Raw genomic sequence first — 19,965 nt, 5'->3', positions numbered from 1 at the left:
TAAATATCACAGTAAAAGTGTAGGTACTAAAGATGTCAGTCCCAGAGTCCGTTTTTTCTCATTTGTGTACACATAACTTACTGTCTGCAAAATCCAGCAGGTCAATTGATATGAGCGTAATTATTCGCATTTAAGGTCATTATTAATAATGCGTCAAGTACACTGTTCAATCAAGCATTACGTGTGAGGATGTTGGTATTCACAAGGAATATTGGCTGGAATTTCGAGATGCACTTCAAACATGTAACTGCACATGTAGGTTCGTAGCGAGTTTCATCTGGAAGTTGGAGATGTGCAACAGAAAATGCACAAGATTGAATTAAATTGTAAATAAGCTTTCTGAAACGCAAATACACTCAAAAGAGGGTTAAGTAGTTTGGAAAAATTTGTAATAGAGATTTGATATTGTGATAATATTACGTTTGCTATAAAGATTTTCAAACCAAATTATGTTTATTTGAGTAAATGGCAATCGTGTTTCACATTTTTGAAGGAATAAAAATAAACACACGCTTAAGCATTTTTCTGTTCTCACTTAACCAATTTGTTCTCCAAGTAATATTTTGAAGTTCAAATATATAACGTAGTCTTGGGACAGATGCGGTTGGTATTTCAGTTCCCTTCTCAATAACTGTAATATGGCATCGGGCACTTAAGTTCGCAATTTGGTGTTGCTGCACTTAAAAATTCAATTACTTTCTTAATTGGGGCTTAACTGGTTAACCGATAAAGGGCGTCCGGGTTAACTGGTGATAATTGGTCACACCAGGAGAATCTAACTCGTTTTCCGCCTGGTCCTTCCAGCCGAGTGGGGGCCATTTTCTCCTGCTTCCATAGGAGGGTTCCGATAAAAATGTTCTCCCAGCCGGAGTAACATCTTTCATCCGCGTGACATGGCGTAGACAGCCTAGCCGCTGCGTTTTTATGTTGATGTCTGCATAAAGCTTTTACAGCTCATCTTTTAATCTTCTCCGGTACTCGCCGTCGCCATAGCCTAGAGGTCCGTAAATTTTTCGAATAACTTTTCTCTCGTAGACTACTAAAGCCGCTTCATTTGATGCTGTCTTGAGTCATATAAGAGGGCGGTTACGATAAGTAACTTGTAGAGCATGATTTCTGAGAGAGGAATTTACGTTGCAACTGCCTACGTAGGACAAAGAAACATTTATTGGTAAAAGTGATTCTTCGTTGGATTTCAGAGCTGTTGTTGTTTGTGTTGATGCTGGTTCCCAAAGAAACGAAGTCTTTTACTTTATCAAAACTATGGCTGCCAACAGTGACGTGGTTGCCAAGACACAAATGGGCTGACTCTTTGCTCGATGACAGCAGGTACTTCGATATCAATATCATCAGCATACGTATACGCACGCTAAATGCTGCAGCTTGTATTTTCTTCTCCAGTATCGAATTAAAGAAAAGGCTAGATAGGGGGTTACTCATTTAATTTCGAACGGCTCGGAGAAGTCCTTTCCAGTTCTGTTTGAGCTAATGGTCTTGCTCAGCGCCATTTTTCATAGCCATTTAAGTTTTGCGGAGAAACCAAATTATGATATAGCGGTACTAATTATTATTTTTGTGCTTTTGATATTGTTATTGTAACGATAAAGACACTTTCCAAAGACTTTAGGGAGTGTTATTGATAATGATTCCAGTAACAAGCACCATAAAGGTACAAGCCCGACCATCTCGGGAACATTTCAATATGGCCACATTGAAGCTTTTAGGCCAGACCGCCTAGTTCCATGAAACGTATGGTCACCAGAGCCTCGCCTGCTAAAGAAACGGCATTCGCCATTGGTAGGTGAGGTTGACAATTGCGTTGAAGAAGCTATAAATTGCGCAGGCAACCTCTTGAAAGGGTTGCGCCGCACAACACCTTTGAATCACTTGGGTATTTAAGTCGCTTTTCACGATTGACATACCTACCGCAGGTATATTCTAAGCTCCCATACCCACTGGGGTGGACATGCTGTTGGAGGCGGCTTTAAAATCGACGAAAAATTGATGAGAATCAATTATTTTTTCGCGGGGGTTTTCCAAGATTTGGCGCATAGTAAAAATCTGATTGATAGTAGATTTACCAGGTCTGAAGCCAAACTGATAAGTTCCAATCAGCCGATTCACGGTGGGCATCAATCTTTTGCACAATACTCTTGAACGAACTTTAGATGCTATATTAAGAAGGCTGATCTCGCCATAGTTAGCACATTTTGCAATATCCCCCTTCTTGTACACTGGACAAAGAGAACTTAGATTTCAAACATCGGGCATGGACCTTACCAATTCCTCGCCGCCGTTTTTGTATAGCTCCGTAGGAAATCCATCAGCGCCCATAACCTTGTTGTTTTTTTTATATTTTTTTATGGTTATTGCTACTCTGAATTCGTCATAATCTGTTGGCGGGACATTAGTTCCATCATCATCAATTGTGAGATCGGGCTCATCATCCAGGTGCGTTAGATCGCTCTCTTTGTTTAGGAGATCAGAGAATTCAATTACGTCATTCCGAAATGGCGTCAAATACATACTTACGTAAATCTATATTGTGACGAATATTAGCATCATTAAGCTGCTACTAAATGCGCAACAACAATAAAGCAGCTACTCTTATGTAGAAGGCGACGAAGAGATATCTCATCTCACACAAACACATGTAATCATCAGCCGAAGTAGTTACTCACATATACACCCGGATATGGCTATAAGAAAAACGTAAACTACAAATATACATGGTAACCAAGCAGGCGATACAACGAAGGTGAAACGTCTAAACCTTAGGAGAAATATGCGAACGAAGCAACGGAGAGTATAAAAGCAGCGCAAGCTGAGTAATCAGAATCAGTTTGATTTAAACACGCTATCAGTTGCGAAGTTAAGTATAATTTTACTACTCCCAAAGTAGTCCAATAAAGCCCATTTTGCAAAACAGAATATTGGAGTGATTTATTCAACAGTTTAGAGATTCGAACGTTAGCAGAAGGTTTCAAATAAGCGGAATTTCTCAAAATTCGTTACAATATTTTTGGGTATTCACCTTTTTTGAGTAAGATAAAACAGTTAGCTTTCACTCATACGGTTCTAAGCGTTATTAAACTGCCCACCAATCATTCGGGCATCAAATTTCATGTGTAGATGTATGTATATATCTACGTAAATATTTGTAGTTGCTACACACGAATGCCCTAATTTGCCTTTTCAACATATCAAATTAAGCGCTCTGAGAAGGGCGTACGCGTGACATAAGTTGTGGAGTACTTAGCGGAAATTATTTTTAATGGGCTAACTGATATGCCTGTTAAATAAATTTTTCACTAAAGTGGGTTGGTCAAATATTTTAAATTATGTAAATCAGTAGGTACGAAATATTCAATTCGCTAACAGTGGAAAGATACCCAGCACGACAAAACGTTTTTTTGTCCCTATTACTAAGCCCCTTATTTTGCCTATTTGGTGGATATTTCTGAAGACATTTATTGACAATATTGGGTATGTTGATGGAAGGAAGCCCTTTCAGTAAAGGTAACGGCGTGATATTTCTCAAGGTATTTAGCTTGGGGGGTGCCAATTCCAATGGCATGTCAATGCAAAAAGGGCTTGGTAAGGGGTAAAGGGCTGATATGCGGGGGTTGAGCAAGCTACAACGGGTATAAGAACTCCCAGTGGTTAACCGGCAAAGAAACAGTATAAGTTAAATTGGAGTAGAGTGACCTTTAGAGGATCTACAATCGTAAAATTTCCAAGGCGAAGAGAGTGGAAAAATTTCTGTGCGGACAGAGAGTGCTACAGTGAAACAGTACGGTTAAGGAAAGTCCTATAAGGGAGAAACATATTCTAGGGACTAGTAAAGAAAAAGAACTGGGAATGGTCTTGTAATAGAGAGGAGTCCCATGGGGTGATTTTGGATACAAATTTCCCAACGGGAGATGTTTCAGAAGAGCCAGCAAACAACACGCACTCTTCGATCACGGAGCGTGTGGTGCCGGGCTAGTGACCGATACCAAGATCAAATGGGCGGTGAAGACGTTCTCTAAGTTTAAATCCCCGTGACCTGATATATATTCCCAGCCATGATATAAATTTCAAGTAGAGTGGTCGTGGAATGAATAAGAATAATATTCGATGGGTACATAAGACTGAATCATGTACCGCACTTTTGGAGAAGTGCTCATGTAGCTTTACTACCAAAGACGGGGAAGATCGGTCATATGTATCCCAAAGACTAAAGGCCCATTAGTTTGACATTTATTCTGCTTAAAACCTTTCAGAGGCTGATAGATGTATACATAAAGTCCAACGTACGGCAAAGGCAAGTCGGTAGACACCGCACTGCATAGGGTGGTAATTAATATAGAGAAATCCCTGGACTATAGGAGAAATTGCCAGGTCTTAAACAATGTTTCAAAACGGGTGATCATGGATGGTCTTAACTTCATTAAAGTTCATGCAGCCATAGCCCGAAAGATCGGCTGAATGTTAAATCGTTGGAAGATTACTTCACAATGGAGATTGTATGAGGCCACCAAATCAACAGACAAGGGCACGTCACATGGTGGGGTGTTATCATCTCTGCTGTGGACGCTGGTCATCAACCAACTGCTTAAGAGGTTCAATGAGGGACCAGTCAAATATACGGCTCTTTGATGGATCGGGCACTATGGGATATTTACATCTGGGCATCTAATATTGGGTTGACAGCCAATGCAGAGAAGACGGATGTAGTCTCGTTTACTAAGAAGGACAAGGTCCCAAATTTGACCAGGCCTGAGTTAGAAGGGGTGACCTTGCAGGATAAACCTTGCACAAGATATTTAAGAATCATCATAGGCTGTAAGTTGTGGTGGAAACTCAACGTGGAGAAGAAAGTGAAGAAGACCTCGACGGAACTTTATGTATGTAAAATAATGCTGGGGTGTATGTCGGGTTTATCGCCCTATCTCTCTCATTAGGTATTCACAGCGATTGTAAACCATATTCTATATTATGGAGTTCTTGGTTGGTGGTATGCCATACAAAGTAGAACCTACCTCAAAAAATTAGAGGGGGTATGCAGGCTATCAATGCTTAGTATTACGGGAGCTCAAAAACGGCTGCACTGTATCCCATTCTGCGCATCTCAATGTAGGCGTGGTAGCAAAGAACATACCGTTAACAACTGCAATGAGGCCCGGGTGAACGGAACGAACAGAGTTCCTGATTCCCTATCTGCGTTTCAAAGGGACCCTTAAAGCCACAAGTGGACGAGACATATATCGACATATGCACACCGATGGTTCCAAAGTAGTGGAAGGAGTAGGGTCTGCGGTATACTGTACTCATCCGGAAATAAACAGATCCTACAAGCTGTCAGATCACTGTATCGCTTTTCAGGTTGAAGCATTCGCCGCAACCTAAGCAGTAGAAACACTGAAAGAAAATATTTTAAACTGAAGCCGCATCAAATTCTATATTGACAGGCAGGCGGCAATTATGGCAGTAATCGCAAAGTACAATATTTTAATGTGTGTTAGAGTGTAAGCAAAGCCCTGGAAGGAGTCGGGACATATGGAAATAGATTTAAGGTTTTCTTGAAAAATCTTAAATTTCCCAAATAAAACTTTAATTTTCTCCGTTGTTACTTTTAACACTTTACTACCTTTTTGCTATGGACGACAGTATAAGTAAGCTTTTTTTCCCTACACCTTAAACCCTTTCCTTACGTAAACTCTATAATATAAAGGTAATGAAATTGACAGGCGAAGGGTTCCACCTTGGAAATTATATCACCATGGATTCAACAAAGTTCATTTAGGCAATGACAAGCAACTTAATTTTGAGTCAATTTAAATTAAATATACCTAAGTCCTTAAGAGGGCTGTTTTGGGAAATCCCGTTTTCTGGCAAACCATTTTAGGTAGCCTTGTATAGCTAGAAAGGTGTTTTCAAAACCCTTCTTATAAGCACATAACAGAAAACAGTGAAAAGAGTAAAACTATTTTTGAACTGATAAAAATAAAAGGCGGACTTATCTTTATGTATGATATTAAAATAAATTAAAATAAATAAAAACGAGCCGAACCCGTGCGCATCTTGCGCAACCAATATAAAGGTCTCTTATCAAATATCAAGAGAAATCAGCTGTTATATTAACTTACATCTTGCGCTGCCATCTAGCGTACAATAGCAACTGCCGGTAATGCAGTGCAAATATTCACAATAATGCCATAGTACAAATAGATTTCCTTATGTGCTCACAATCGTTTATTTTTACCAATTTTTTTAATAAAATATAGCTAAACAAAAGCACTACGACCAAAATTGCCCAAAGCTCGCTAATAGCCCGAATCTCTATCTTTTCAACCAAAACTTTATTTATAGATTTGTATTCGAAATTAGAGCGAAAAAGGGACCCGTACATAAAAACAGCAATTAGAAATAATATATATCATAATAGAACACGCAAAAGCGCAGAAAAACATAATTGCTATCGTACATGAAATGACAATAGTCGTAATGAGGTAAGCGTATTTGTAAGGGTACGAGAAGCGTACGAGTTGTATGCGACACACAAGCGAAGTCAATGTGACTAGAAAAAAAGAGTTTGGAGTCAAAAATTACACCCTACTTTTTACTCTCTTGACAAAGATTGAGAGATTTAGCATTTAGTTTGTAGATAAAGTATTTTTGGAACAGCATTTGTTTGAATTTAAAAATAAATTATTGTCTGCGCACCATCCGGCAAAAGATTCCAGATCACAACCCTTACAAATAGTTTGACAAATAAATAGTATTTTTTGTTAAATATATAGTTTTAGTGTTATATTTCAATCACTAAAGTTGAGGAGTGATGGGGAAACATATTGAGTAAAAAGTGCTAAGTCAGGAGAAAAAATTTGTTTTGGTTGCGGAAATTGTGCAAAGTCATAAAATAGCTGCTGGGTTAGCATACAAGATTTTTATTTATCTTTTTCAAAGCTTCTGCACTCAAATGTATATATATATATATAGTTATAAAGAATAAAGATAAAAGTATTGCAACTAAGGAATCCTCATTCAAAGTTTTGAAAAAAAAGGTTACTTCAAAAATTATAAATTTTTTTTCGTCTCCTGTAGAATTCGTAAAAGTTTACTTAGCACATTTTCACATTAAGCTAACGATATGTTTTGCCTACAGGGTTGCTCTACCTACTGAGCTATCACATCTATGTTTGTGTATCATATCTCCTTATATGCATAATAAAATGTTTCGAAAAGGAAGGAATCTATGACTGGCAGCCCTTTTCACCAAATGAATTTTTTCATTTCTAGATTTTCAGCAATAATATTAAACACTTGGGTTTTGTTAGTAAAACAACAAGTTTCTATTTTTCAACTTTTAACTAGACAATGGGCCTAATGATTAGAAAACAAAACAAAACAAGTAAGGAAGGCTAAGTTCGGGTGTAACCGAACATAACATACTCAGTTGAGAGCTATGGAGACAAAATAAGGAAAATCAATCTGGGGTAACCCTGGAATGTGGTTGTATAACATGTGTATCAAATGAAATGTATTAAAGAGTATTTTAAGAGAGAGTAGGCCATAGTTCTATGGATGAACGCCATTTAGGGATATCGCCATAAAGGTAGACCAGGGCTGACTCTAGAATTTGTTTGTACGATATGGGTATCAAATGAAAGGTGTTACTGAGCATTTTAAGAGGGAGTGGGCCTTAGGTCTATCGGTGGACGCCTTTTCGAGATGTCCCCATTAAGGTGGACCAGGGGTGATTCTATAATGTGTTTGTACGATATGGGTATCAAATGAAAGCTGTTAATGAGTATTTTGAAAAGGAGTGATCCTTAGTTCCATAGGGGGTGTTCCACCAGGGGTGTCTGTACGATATGTGCATCAAACGAAAGGTGTTACTGAGCATTTTAAGAGGGAGTGGGCATTAGGTCTATAGGTGGACGCCCTTTCGAGATATCGCCATTAGGGTGGGCCAGGGGTGACTCTAGAATGTTTGTACGATATGGGTATCAAACGAAAGGTGTTACTGAGCATTTTAAGAGGGAGTGGGCATTAGGTCTATAGGTGGACGCCTTTTCGAGATATCGCCATTAGGGTGGGCCAGGGGTGACTCTAGAATGTGTTTGTACGATATGGGTATCAAATGAAAGGTGGTAATGAGTATTTTAAAAGGGAGTAATCCTTAGTTCTATAGGTGGACGCCTTTTCGAGATATTGCCATTAGGGTGGGCCAGGTGTGACTCTAGAATGTTTGTACGATATGGGTATCAAACGAAAGGTGTTACTGAGCATTTTAAGAGGGAGTGGGCATTAGGTCTATAGGTGGACGCCTTTTCGAGATATCGCCATTAGGGTGGGACAGGGGTGACTCTAGAATGTTTGTACGATATGGGTATCAAACGAAAGGTGTTACTGAGCATTTTAAGAGGGAGTGGACATTAGGTCTATAGGTGGACGCCTTTTCGAGATATCGCCATTAGGGTGGGCCAGGGGTGACTCTAGAATGTTTGTACGATATGGGTATCAAACGAAAGGTGTTACTGAGCATTTTAAGAGGGAGTGGACATTAGGTTTATAGGTGGACGCCTTTTCGAGATATCGCCATTAGGGTGGGCCAGGGTGACTCTAGAATGTGTTTGTACGATATGGGTATCAAATGAAAGGTGGTAATGAGTATTTTAAAAGGGAGTAATCCTTAGTTCTATAGGTGGACGCCTTTTCGAAATATCGCCATTAGGGTGGGCCAGGTGTGACTCTAGAATGTTTGTACGATATGGGTATCAAACGAAAGCTGTTACTGAGCATTTTAAGAGGGAGTGGGCATTAGGTCTATAGGTGGACGCCTTTTCGAGATATCGCCATTAGGGTGGGCCAGGGGTGACTCTAGAATGTTTGTACGATATGGGTATCAAACGAAAGGTGTTACTGAGCATTTTAAGAGGGAGTGGACACTAGGTCTATAGGTGGACGCCTTTTCGAGATATCGCCATTAGGGTGGGCCAGGGGTGACTCTAGAATGTTTGTACGGTATGGGTATCAAACGAAAGGTGTTACTGAGCATTTTAAGAGGGAGGGGGCATTAGGTCTATAGGTGGACGCCTTTTCGAGATATCGCCATTAGGGTGGGACAGGGGGGACTCTGGTATGTTTTTGTACGATATGAATATCAAATTAAAGGTATTAATGAGGGTTTTAAAAGCGAGTGGCCCTTAGATGTATATGTGAAGGCGTTCTCGCGATATCGACCAAAATGTGGACCAGGTGATCCAGAAAATCATCTGTCGGGTACTGCTAATTTATTTATATATGCAATACCACTAACAGTATTCCTGCCAAGATTCCAAGGGCTGTTGATTTCGCCTTGTAGAACTTTTTCATTTTCTTCTACTTAATATGGTAGGTGTCACACCCATTTTACAAAGGTTTTTCCAAAGTTATATTTTGCGTCAATAAACCAATCCAGTTACCATGTTTCATCCCTTTTTTCGTGTTTGGTATAGAATTATGGCATTTTTTTCATTTTTCGTAATTTTCGATATCGATAAAGTGGGCGTGGTTATGGTCAGATTTCGCCCATTTTTTATACCAAGAAAAAGTGAGCTCAGGTAAGTACGTGGGATAAGTTTAGTAAAGATATATCGGATTTTGCTCAAGTTATTGTGTTAATGGCCGAGCGGAAGGACAGACGGTGGTCTGTGTATAAAAACTGGGCGTGGCTTCCACCGATTTCGCCCATTTTCACAGAGAACAGTTACCGTCATAGAATCTATGCTCCTACCAAATTTGAGAAGGATTGGTAAATTTTTGTTCGACTTATGGCAATAAAAGTATTCTAGACAAACTAAATGAAAATGGGCGGAGCCACGCCCATTTTGAAATTTTCTTTTATTTTTGTATTTTGTTGCATCATATCATTACTGGAGTTGAATTTTGACTTAATTTACTTATATACAGTAAAGATATTAAATTTTTTGTTAAAATTTGAATTTAAAAAAATTTTTTTTTAAAAAGTGGGCGTGTTCTTCATCCAATTTTGCTAATTTTTATTTAGCACATATAGAGTAATAGTAGTAACGTCCCTGCCAAATTTCATCATGATATCTTCAACGACTGCCAAATTACAGCTTGCAAAACTTTTAAATTACCTTCTTGTAAAAGTGGGCGGTGCCACGCCCGTTGTCCAAAATCTTACTAATTTTCTATTCTGCGTCATAAGCTCAACCCATCTACCAAGTTTCGTCGCTTTATCTGTCTTTTGTAATGAGTTATCGCACTTTTTCGGTTTTTCGAAATTTTCGATATCGAAAAAGTGGGCGTGGTTATAGTCCGATATCGTTCATTTTAAATAGCGATCTGAGATGAGTGCTCAGGAACCTACATACCAAATTTCATCAAGATACCTCAAAATTTACTCAAGTTATCGTGTTAACGGACGGACGGACGGACGGACGGACGGACGGACGGACGGACGGACGGACGGACGGACGGACATGGCTCAATCAAATTTTTTTTCGATCCTGATTATTTTGATATATGGAAGTCTATATCTATCTCGATTCCTTTATATATGTACAACCAACCGTTATCCAATCAAACTTAATATACTCTGTGAGCTCTGCTCAACTGAGTATAAAGAAAAAAACATATTTGTTTGTTATAGCTTTAACCTAAATTTTGAAGTTGTTTTCATGAAAATTTCTGAAAGCTTGAAGAAAAAACGTTTCCTTATTTATATTTATTCGCACGACACAATGGAGCACTTAATTAAATTCTCGCTAGCAATTCCTTTGTTTGCTTTTCAGTTGAATAAATAAAGGAATTATTAATTAAAACCACATAATCGCTAGATAATATTTACTTTTTTGGATTAACGTGTGACATACGGCTATGCTCACCTGGTTGCTATGGACTCGATTAAAATTTTAGGTAATTAACGGCCAATGGTCACACAAATTACTTTTTCGCAAATATTTCGCTTTATCAGACTTTCAAACGCTCGTCATGCAATACAAAGTTGTAGGTCAATACACTCGCAAAAAGTTTTGTCTGCACTTTGATTTCATGAGACAGTTCAAAAAAGTACATGTATAGGGATTAGCCGAAAATGGAAAATGTCCTCGCGAATAAATGAAAATTTGCACAAAAGCTTTGAACATATTTGAAATTTAAACAAAATTGGACCTAGGAAACGCTCATATCAAATATAACTGGAAACTAAGACCAAAATTGATGGCAGCTCTAACACACCTTGCAGTATTTGAAATCCGTCCACATTCCATATACCATAATTATCATAAATATGCGTTCAGTCCCCTGAGAAATTTTGGCCGTTTCGCAACAAGTCACGTCAGCTTTCCCTGTTTCGCGATAACTGGCGTCAATTGGGAGAACCAAGTCTTTCTCCACCTGCCTCTCCCAATTCAGTTGAGGACTCTCTCTTCCTCTGCTTCCAAACTGCGGTGTCGACTAAAGTACTTTATTGGCCGGAGCGATGAAGCCTTTGGGTTTAATTCGCTGCACTATCGTCATACCTGCGTAAATCTCATACAGCTTCTAATACACATGCCTTCGACAACATGGACAGGACCATAAATTTTCCGGACAACTTTTCTCTCTAATATTTCAAGAGTCATCTCATCTTCCCTCAACACGTCCATTATTCAGCAGAACAGGTATGATGAGCGACTTGTAGAGGGTAATTTTTGTTCGTGGAGAGAGAACTTTACTTTTCAATTGCTCACTCAGTCTAAAGTAGCAATTTTTGGCAAGAGTAATTCTTCGTTTGAGTTTTAAGCTGACATTGTTCTTGCTGTTAGTGCTGATTCCTAAATAAAAGAAATCCTTCACAGTCTCGAATTTACATCCGTCAACAGTGAAGTGTCCGTCAAGGCGCGAATGCAATGAGCCGCAAGACCCACTTTTTTTTGATTCTTTCCGGGGGCTTTTCACGCAGTAACATCATTTCAGTTAAAACGAAACTATGAGAATGTAAAGTGGGTTAGTCTGATAAAGCAAGAAATTTTGAGAAAAATTGATTTTTGTAGCCTTTGACCATGATTACTTAAAAATTCAATTCGCCCTTAGCTAGCGGCTGAGCATAGACCTATGGCACACGCTAATGGTATTTACTCTGCACCTAATATTTTGTTTATTAAAACTTAAATAAAATCTGGCTGTCTTGCCTTAATGAATAGACAAACATATTTCAATACGTTTATATCTTTTCCAAGTAAATTCTTTTGTGCACACGAAATTTAGAGTCATATTTTTTCGTATAAAAGGACCGTTAGGTGAGAAACCTTTAACAGTTGTATATTTAACGTCTTATAAGCTTGACTAAGTTTGTCTCTAAAGAGAAATGAGAGTTCCTACGACTTTACTAACTGCTTTACTGGCTTTAGTGTTGATGGCGAACGAGGTTTCATCTAACAGTGATAGCCAAACTGACCTTGCAAATGATCCTTCTCAACGTGGTAAGGAACATAATCAACTGCTATATGGTCCTGCTGTTGCTGACCTTAAATTTGGCGCTGTACGTTTTAGAGGTTGTATACCAAGTAAAAAGAAGCCACCAGAAGGTGGTGAAGGTGGTAAAGTTGACGCAGGTAGTAAAGGTAATGCACGTGGTAAAGGTGGTGAAGTTGTACAAAAACAAGGTGGGCAAAGCGCTGGTGGAGAAACGTCACAAGTTGAAGAGGATCAAAACCTTTCAAGCATTCCAAACCGGCGTCCACCCAGATTAGAAATACCACCCCGTGGAACAGGTTTGTAGCCTGAAACTTCATCATAAGTACTTTCTACAAAGAAAACTTTGAAGCATTATTATACATACATACATATGTAATGAGTTGTAGAATAATAATACACTTGAAAAAATAAAAATAAAAGTTTATTTCATTCACTTTTTTTTGTATTTTCATGAAAATATACAATTTTTACTTAAGTGTAGGAGAAAGTAGAAAGTTATCTGTGAAAATAATCTTGAACTAATTTCGCAAATAAATCTGAAAACATCCTGAATCCCGATTTGACCCCGAAGCAATCTACGAGGTAATCCTGAAATCTGCGGACAATTCTCGAAAGAGTCCCCAAACATCCCCGGATTTGATCAGGACACATTCATGAAACGATTCCGATAAGATTTTGATAAAATCTGGAAACTAAACAAAATTAGACCGCAATGATTGAAATTGACCCAAAACTAGATGAAAAATAGTTCCGAGAATAAATCCAAAGTTTTCCCGAAATGAACCCAAAACAACCATGAAATTAGCCTAAAAAATCCATAATTATTCCAAACTTAACCATGCACTCAATTCACACAATGTTCTCAGGCAAGTAATGATAGTCTTACTACTACAAAGAATACAGAAAGAAAACTGAATGCTTGTTGTTGATGTTGCAGTGATTCACCACAAATCTTCAGCAACATCCTCCACCGAGAATCCAATGAAACTTGTAGTTTCAACAGGGTTGGACCAAAGAGGCAGGGGTGTTAGAGGCGTTGATTCCACATTGCGATTGAAATGATGGTTTGTGCGAGACATACTTTATGTATGTCTGTCGGCATTGCTTATGGGTAAGTAAGAGTTTAACCTATTACAGTATCCAAATCAAAGTTACGCCGGCTCGAAGCGCGTCTCATTCAATTGTGAGTTTCGGGTATTTGTCTCTTTATGCTATTTTGGTTCAAACGGCTGAATTCATTTGTATCGGATTTCACACTTAGTGCATGCGGGAATGAATCCTTATGTCCATGGGAGGGGGGATATTTAAATCAAATGTATATTGTGATGCCAAGGTTTCTGGGTTTTAATAGAAACTGGTTGTTCAGCGTTTTGTGTCTCACTTTTATTAGTAGTATTCTCGCTTCGCTGTGTACATGGTGGTTTGGTGACATAAGAAAACATCCTGCGGTAGTTGCAAGAGCGGAGTTTTGACAAACCTGCAGTTTAGTGTATCCAGTGTGTTTTCATTAGGCTCGGCAACCATGTCGAAGACGGGTAGCATAAAAGCGTCTGGCCAATTGTTTTAAAGGTAGTTATGAGTTTTTTTGTCTTTGCCCCAAACAGATCTTGATCGAACGACACACCCAAAATGTTTGAGTCATTACCGTTATGCCATGGTCGATATTTGCGACGTCTTTGTTGTAAATGCGGCCGCCAAAGATTTGGTCGGTGATAGTTCCGAGCATGGCGAGATGAAAAAAACTGGAAATACTTGGGAGATAGTTGGTAATTTTACAGCAGAGCTCATCAATGGGAGGACCAGCACTTGTTGCCATTATCGTGCTGTCATCGGCATAGGACACAAGAAGTTGCCATTCTGGGGGGAGGGAAGATCCGATATTTAAAAGTCAAACAATAGTCGGGAAAGGGCACACCCTGCTACACCTCTTATTTAAGTCTACTTGATTTTGATGTAAAGTTCCTGAGCTGGGCCGTAGACTGGCGCCCACATAGGTATTTTGGTTTCAGTAGGTTTTATACAACTTGCGTCTGACTCGTGAGTCATCTGCAAATTTGTTGATATTGAAGAAATAAGTGGCAACGAATTTTTCGTTTAAGTTTGGTTTTGAATTATTATAAGAAACCTTTGAATTATATTCATATCAAGTTTATATGTAAGCTTATAATCGGGGACATAACAGTGGCAAGAGAAAGGAATTAAAGGGCTTATTTAACCATTAAGAATGATGTATTGAGATAAAAAGCACAAGCAGGTCCTCAGTGAAATCCACAATTAAGCGTCGGACCTCTATGCCAGGAATTGCCCGGTGAATCTTGTACTCAAAGAACAATACCCAAAACTAGCAGAGGAGGAACGCGCGTCACTCTAGCTGAACTTCGATCTTGGTACTGTAACAGGTTAAACTCTTACCTATCCAGAATCAACCCCGACATAAAAAAGGTATGGCCTGCTTGCAACGTGTCCGCACATGACACCAACCGTATCTTTAACTGTGTTGTGGAACCAACGTCTCTAATACGTCTCTCATTATGGTCCATGTTGAAACAGGGGATGGGGATGGTTGGGATGAATCATTGCAACAACAACAACATATTTGTTGTGAAGAACAATTATGAAGACAGCTTTTTTATTTAGGTTACGATAACCAATAAATATGACTAAAAAACCAAAACTTGATTGTGACTATAAATAACTATTATAATTACTAAATGATTGTTTTTGTTTAACAGTAACCGAATAAAAACAAATTCTTTTATTAAAATTAAAATATTGTCAATACTTCCAGCTTATAAAGACAAATACAGCAAAGTTCTTGTGGGGATTACTTCTTTCCTAGCTTTTGCATAAATTTACTTCATTTTTTTTTTTTGCAGTAGCCATCCGGGGAAGCCTCTGGAATCAATCTTTGAGAGTGTTGGGCGGGAAGTGCTGAAGTGCTGTTAGAAGGGTTAGGTTAAAACTTTGAAAATTGTTCCTGATTCTAAGTAACGGAATCAAGAGGCTAGGAAAATGTTGATATTTGCTGCTATCTCTGAGTAAGAGAACAAAGACACAGGCACTAAACTGTGCTGAATTTGTACCTGTTTTCCGCTGCTAAGGATGCGGTAGGTAGGATTATATCAAATCAGTAAATTCTGACAAAGCAAGGTCGAGAGGTTTCAGAGATTATTTGTCCTCAATCACAGTAGCTACCTGAAAAAAATTTATTTGGTTAGCAAAGCATAGGGTAATCCTATATAAAAATATTGTAACGATTTTGCTTGCAAATCCTCTTGTTTGCAATCCTCTGCTAAGTTCGAATCACTAAACTGTTGAATAAATAACTCCAATATTGAATAATGGAAAAATGGCCTTTATTAAAATACTTCACAATAACACTCAAACTGTGCAACGAATAGCTTAATAACCAAACTGATAGCTTAAAGGAAACTGACTTTCAAAATAATAGTGCTATTGCTCGCTAGATATCGTCTTACTCGTAACTGCTTGACAATTCAAATCAAACTGAATTACTTCTTACTCGCTGGCGCCGCTTTTATAGTTTACGCTGCATACTTCTAGGCTCTTCGATTTCCAGAAGTTACTAGTTGTTTCGGCTACAAAATCGCCAGCCACAACTACGTGCACAAATTATTGCTCTCTCTTGTGACAACTCAGATAAGGTATATGCATGTGTTTGTAGTTTGCAGTCTCCCGCACACACATAAGCGTATAAGTAAATTCATCGGTGTGTGACATCTCATCTCTCGCTGCCTTGTATGTAAATGTTGCTCGTCGGAATGTGTACATATGTGTAGACGCAATTATTGATCCGTTTATGTAGATACATAATGATTGAATTATTGATGTGCATTCACGTCACTGCTTAGATCGGCTTAGAGCTGGCAGCACTCCTTAGTTTTGCTAATATTCGTAACAATATAAAGATATACGGCAAAGTTGTGTGGAAACCATATACAAAAACTAAAAACGTCCTTAAATGCCCTTCGATTACAAAACCATCCGCAGCTGCAACGTCTATATGTATATGAAATTAATTACCTATGTATGAAAGGGAATGAATGTAGTAACGTTTGGTGATAAGCCTATGTGGTTACCAAACTAAGTTATATATTTAAGAATCTAGTATAGTAGCTGCGTACCAAATTTCAATTAAATCCCCTGAGCGAATTCGGGATGGTGCCGAATAAGCAAAAATACCAGAATAGCTCTTTTAGAGTTACAAGAGCCATCTTATGTCCGTCACAATCCCTCCAAAATGTGTCATCATTGAAGCAAATTCAATTCGGTGAAATACACCTTATACTAACTTTTCTATTGGGTACCAAACCTTATTCTCCCTAAACGAGTAAATGAACAATAAGGACACAGACGGACTTCAGCTTGAAAAAACTTGTTTCTAAAATTTTGATTTTACTTTACTTGGGGCGTGAACCCAGGGAAAAAAACGAATAAAAAAATAAAATTTAAAAATAATTAAAATAATTGAAAGAAAAGCCTAAAAATTTGAGTTATAGCAAAGTCGAAATTGCATATAATATGAATAAAGTATTAGTTTACTGTGCTCACAATTCCCAAACCTAACAGATGATAGATGATTCGTTTTATGCTGAGTTATCTTTGCTTTTGATTGATTTTGAGCATTTCGTTATATTTAAATAAATAAATGTAAGGCGCCATAACCTCCAAAGAGATCTAAGGCCGAGCTTCTCTTCCAATTTGCTTCGTGCTCCTCTTGATTTTCCCTACAAATTGGCCGGACGGGACCTACATGTTTTATGCCGACTCTGAACGGCATCTGCAGGGCAGATGAGTTTTCACTGAGAGCTTTTCATGGCAGAGATACACTCGGAGAGCTTGCCAAACATTGCCGAGGGGCGACCCCGCTTGGAAAATTTGTCTACTAATTGAAAAACCTTATTTCTAAAATGGTGATGTTGTTTTGCCCGGGGTGTGAACCCAGGGCATACGGTATGGTAGGCGGAGCACGCTACCATCATACCACCGCGGCCACCTTTTGGTTATATTTGGTGACTTTGGAATGATTCTCTTCAATTACTTAAACCAACATATGTCTAATAAAGATTTACGCCGATCACTTTATCAGCGGTGGTGACGCAGGCTCTATTATATACCGGGGGCGGCGGCGTGGGCCGCGCGCCGGCGTACCCCAGTGTTCTTACTTTAAAAAGCTTGAGTTTTGTATTTAAAAAATTAATATTTAGCCTTGCATAGCTAGAAAGATGTTTTTCTTATGCACTGAAAGAAATGGTGCTAGTAAAATCAACAAATCGGTTCTGTTGTTCTTGACTTAACGGAGATTCGGAAAAATTGATCGAATTATAGTTAATTCGACCGAGTTCTTTGTCAAGCGAACAAATTAGTTTCGTCATTTCAACAGAAGAGAAATTGTCGCTCTTAAGTTAACAAAATTTTGTAAAATTTACAGATTCCTAATCAATCTGATTTTTCTGTTAACATAACTGATCTCACTGGTCATTTCAACAGCGATCAACAGTCAATACATGAGCAAATTTCAAAAAGAATTTTACGCTCACTGCGTTCTCTACTTTGTATTTATGACGATGGTGCCACTTGTTAAAAAAAAAAAAAACAGCAAAATAAGAAAACCACCAAATCGAAAAAACACACAAAATGGGAGAACAACAAAAAACTAGTTTTTCAGTTATCAATACAAAACGAAAAACATTAAAATAAAGCTTGCGATTTATAAAAATTAAAAAGTAAGAGTTAGAGTTAAAATAATGAATAGTAATAAAATAAAATTTTAAACTACAAGTGACGGTTTCAACAAAAAGAGATAGCTGGCCATTCTTCTATGTTCGTGGAGTAAGGCTACTGAAATATGCATAAAGCGTTTGTTTAAAGTTGCTTTTGTTTAACTTATTCCTTACACTTGACGGAATGGAGTTCCAAAGACGAATAGTGTTAACGAAAAAAAATCTTGCTGATGTTACCGTATTAAATTGTGGTACAATTAAGTCACTTAGACGAGCTGACCTAGTAAAAACTAATTTTGTATGCAAATAGTTCGGCGTGGCCGACATCATGAGTTTAAATAAAAATATGCAATTCATTGCCTTCAAATAATTTAAGATGCCACAACCAAGGAGACGGTCCAGGGGGAAATATGATCGAGCCTGGGCACACCATATACATAACGGCTGATGTTATTAAACAGGACTTCAACCTTATGTGCGGAGTGAGAATCCAGCTTACTATATATCAGCTCAGAAGACGTTATTATAGGCAAAAGGAGTTGCAAAGTAAGTTGACGCCTTGTGCTAGTAGGGGTATATAGACTAGACTGCAGCAGATTGCGTAAGGTTAGATATACCTTGCTGACAACCGAATTTATATGGTCTTTACACGAAAGCTTAGAATTTATTATAAATCCTAGGTTCTTGATTTTATCAACAACTTGGAGGTTCACATTATTTATATGTACTCGTATGTCAAGTGACCCAAGATTTTTGCTGATAGGTAGCAAAAGGACTTATCACAATTTAGTAAGAAACCATTTTCAGTCGCCCATTTGTATATCATTGACAAGTCATCACTGATGTGACAGCAAAGACGGTCAACTTGCTTGATCGAGTCAGATAAATAGAGCTGGATACCATCCGCATACGCATGAAGTCTCACATATTGACACACTCCAAAAATATCATTAAGAAAGAGGCTGAAAATCAGAGGGCCAAGAATGGATCACTGGGGTACTCCCATAGTCAGCTCTTTCAGTTGTGACATCTCAGAACCAATTCGAACACGCTGGTATCTGAATGTTAAGTAACTATTCATTAAGCTCACAGCATGATTACTAAACCCAAAGTAAAATTTCAGCTTGCTGGATAAGAGCGTATGATTGACCGAATCAAATGCCTTGGAGAAATCAAGCAGACATAACAACGTTAAATGATTATCGTCAAAAGGAGTTCTCAGATCATCCAAGATCTTAAGCATTGCAGTTGCACAGCTATGATTTTTTCTAAAGACTGACTGGAAGGGGGAAAGTAGATTATGCTCATTAATATGTCTGGAAATCTGATCATGCATTATTGTTTCAAAAACCTTCGAAAGGGCTGGCAGGACACTAATCGGACGAAAATCAGACGGAGAGCTAGCACATCTTTTTTTTAGCTACAGATAAAACAGTTGCCACTTTCCACAGACTAGGAAAGCAAGAGGTCGTAATGGCCTGATTTATGATGTAGTTTAATGAACCTGATCGGCAGCCCATCCTCGCCTACGGCATTAGAGTGTATTTTGAATACACACCCTCCCACATCATATTCAGAGACGGTGGAAAATTCAAACTGGTCCTCGGAAACAATTAGCTTCACTGGGTACAACCGGAGGAATTGCAACACATGACGTGCTACTTGAAAGGAACGTAATGTTTACCACATCAGGGGAGTAAGCACACTCCACCTTTTCTTTGCTATAAACTTGTAAATTTTTAATATTGCGCCACAGGACGCTAGTAGG

At 38.4% G+C, this 19,965-nt stretch overlaps 1 protein-coding gene across 40 annotated transcripts in view; it reads left to right on the top strand.

The window, feature by feature from the left end:
• The window catches only part of LOC137251101 (uncharacterized), a 641,551-nt gene that overhangs the window by 216,973 nt on the left and 404,613 nt on the right, over window positions 1-19,965 (top strand). The window contains exon 1 of one of the 40 annotated variants that reach the window (XM_067785136.1): window positions 6,388-6,494. The exons of the other annotated variants lie outside the window; for them this stretch is intronic. Within the exon in view, the coding sequence (XP_067641237.1) occupies window positions 6,475-6,494 (20 nt within the window). The 5' untranslated portion in view covers window positions 6,388-6,474. Of the gene's footprint in view, window positions 1-6,387; window positions 6,495-19,965 lie in introns of those variants that run through there. 40 annotated transcript variants of the gene reach the window in all.

Source organism: Eurosta solidaginis, chromosome 4 (genome assembly GCF_040869045.1).
Source record: "Eurosta solidaginis isolate ZX-2024a chromosome 4, ASM4086904v1, whole genome shotgun sequence".
Classification (NCBI taxonomy): domain Eukaryota; kingdom Metazoa; phylum Arthropoda; class Insecta; order Diptera; family Tephritidae; genus Eurosta; species Eurosta solidaginis.
The sequence above is the reverse complement of the archived record's forward strand: the minus strand, read 5'-3'. Positions and strand labels throughout refer to the sequence as shown.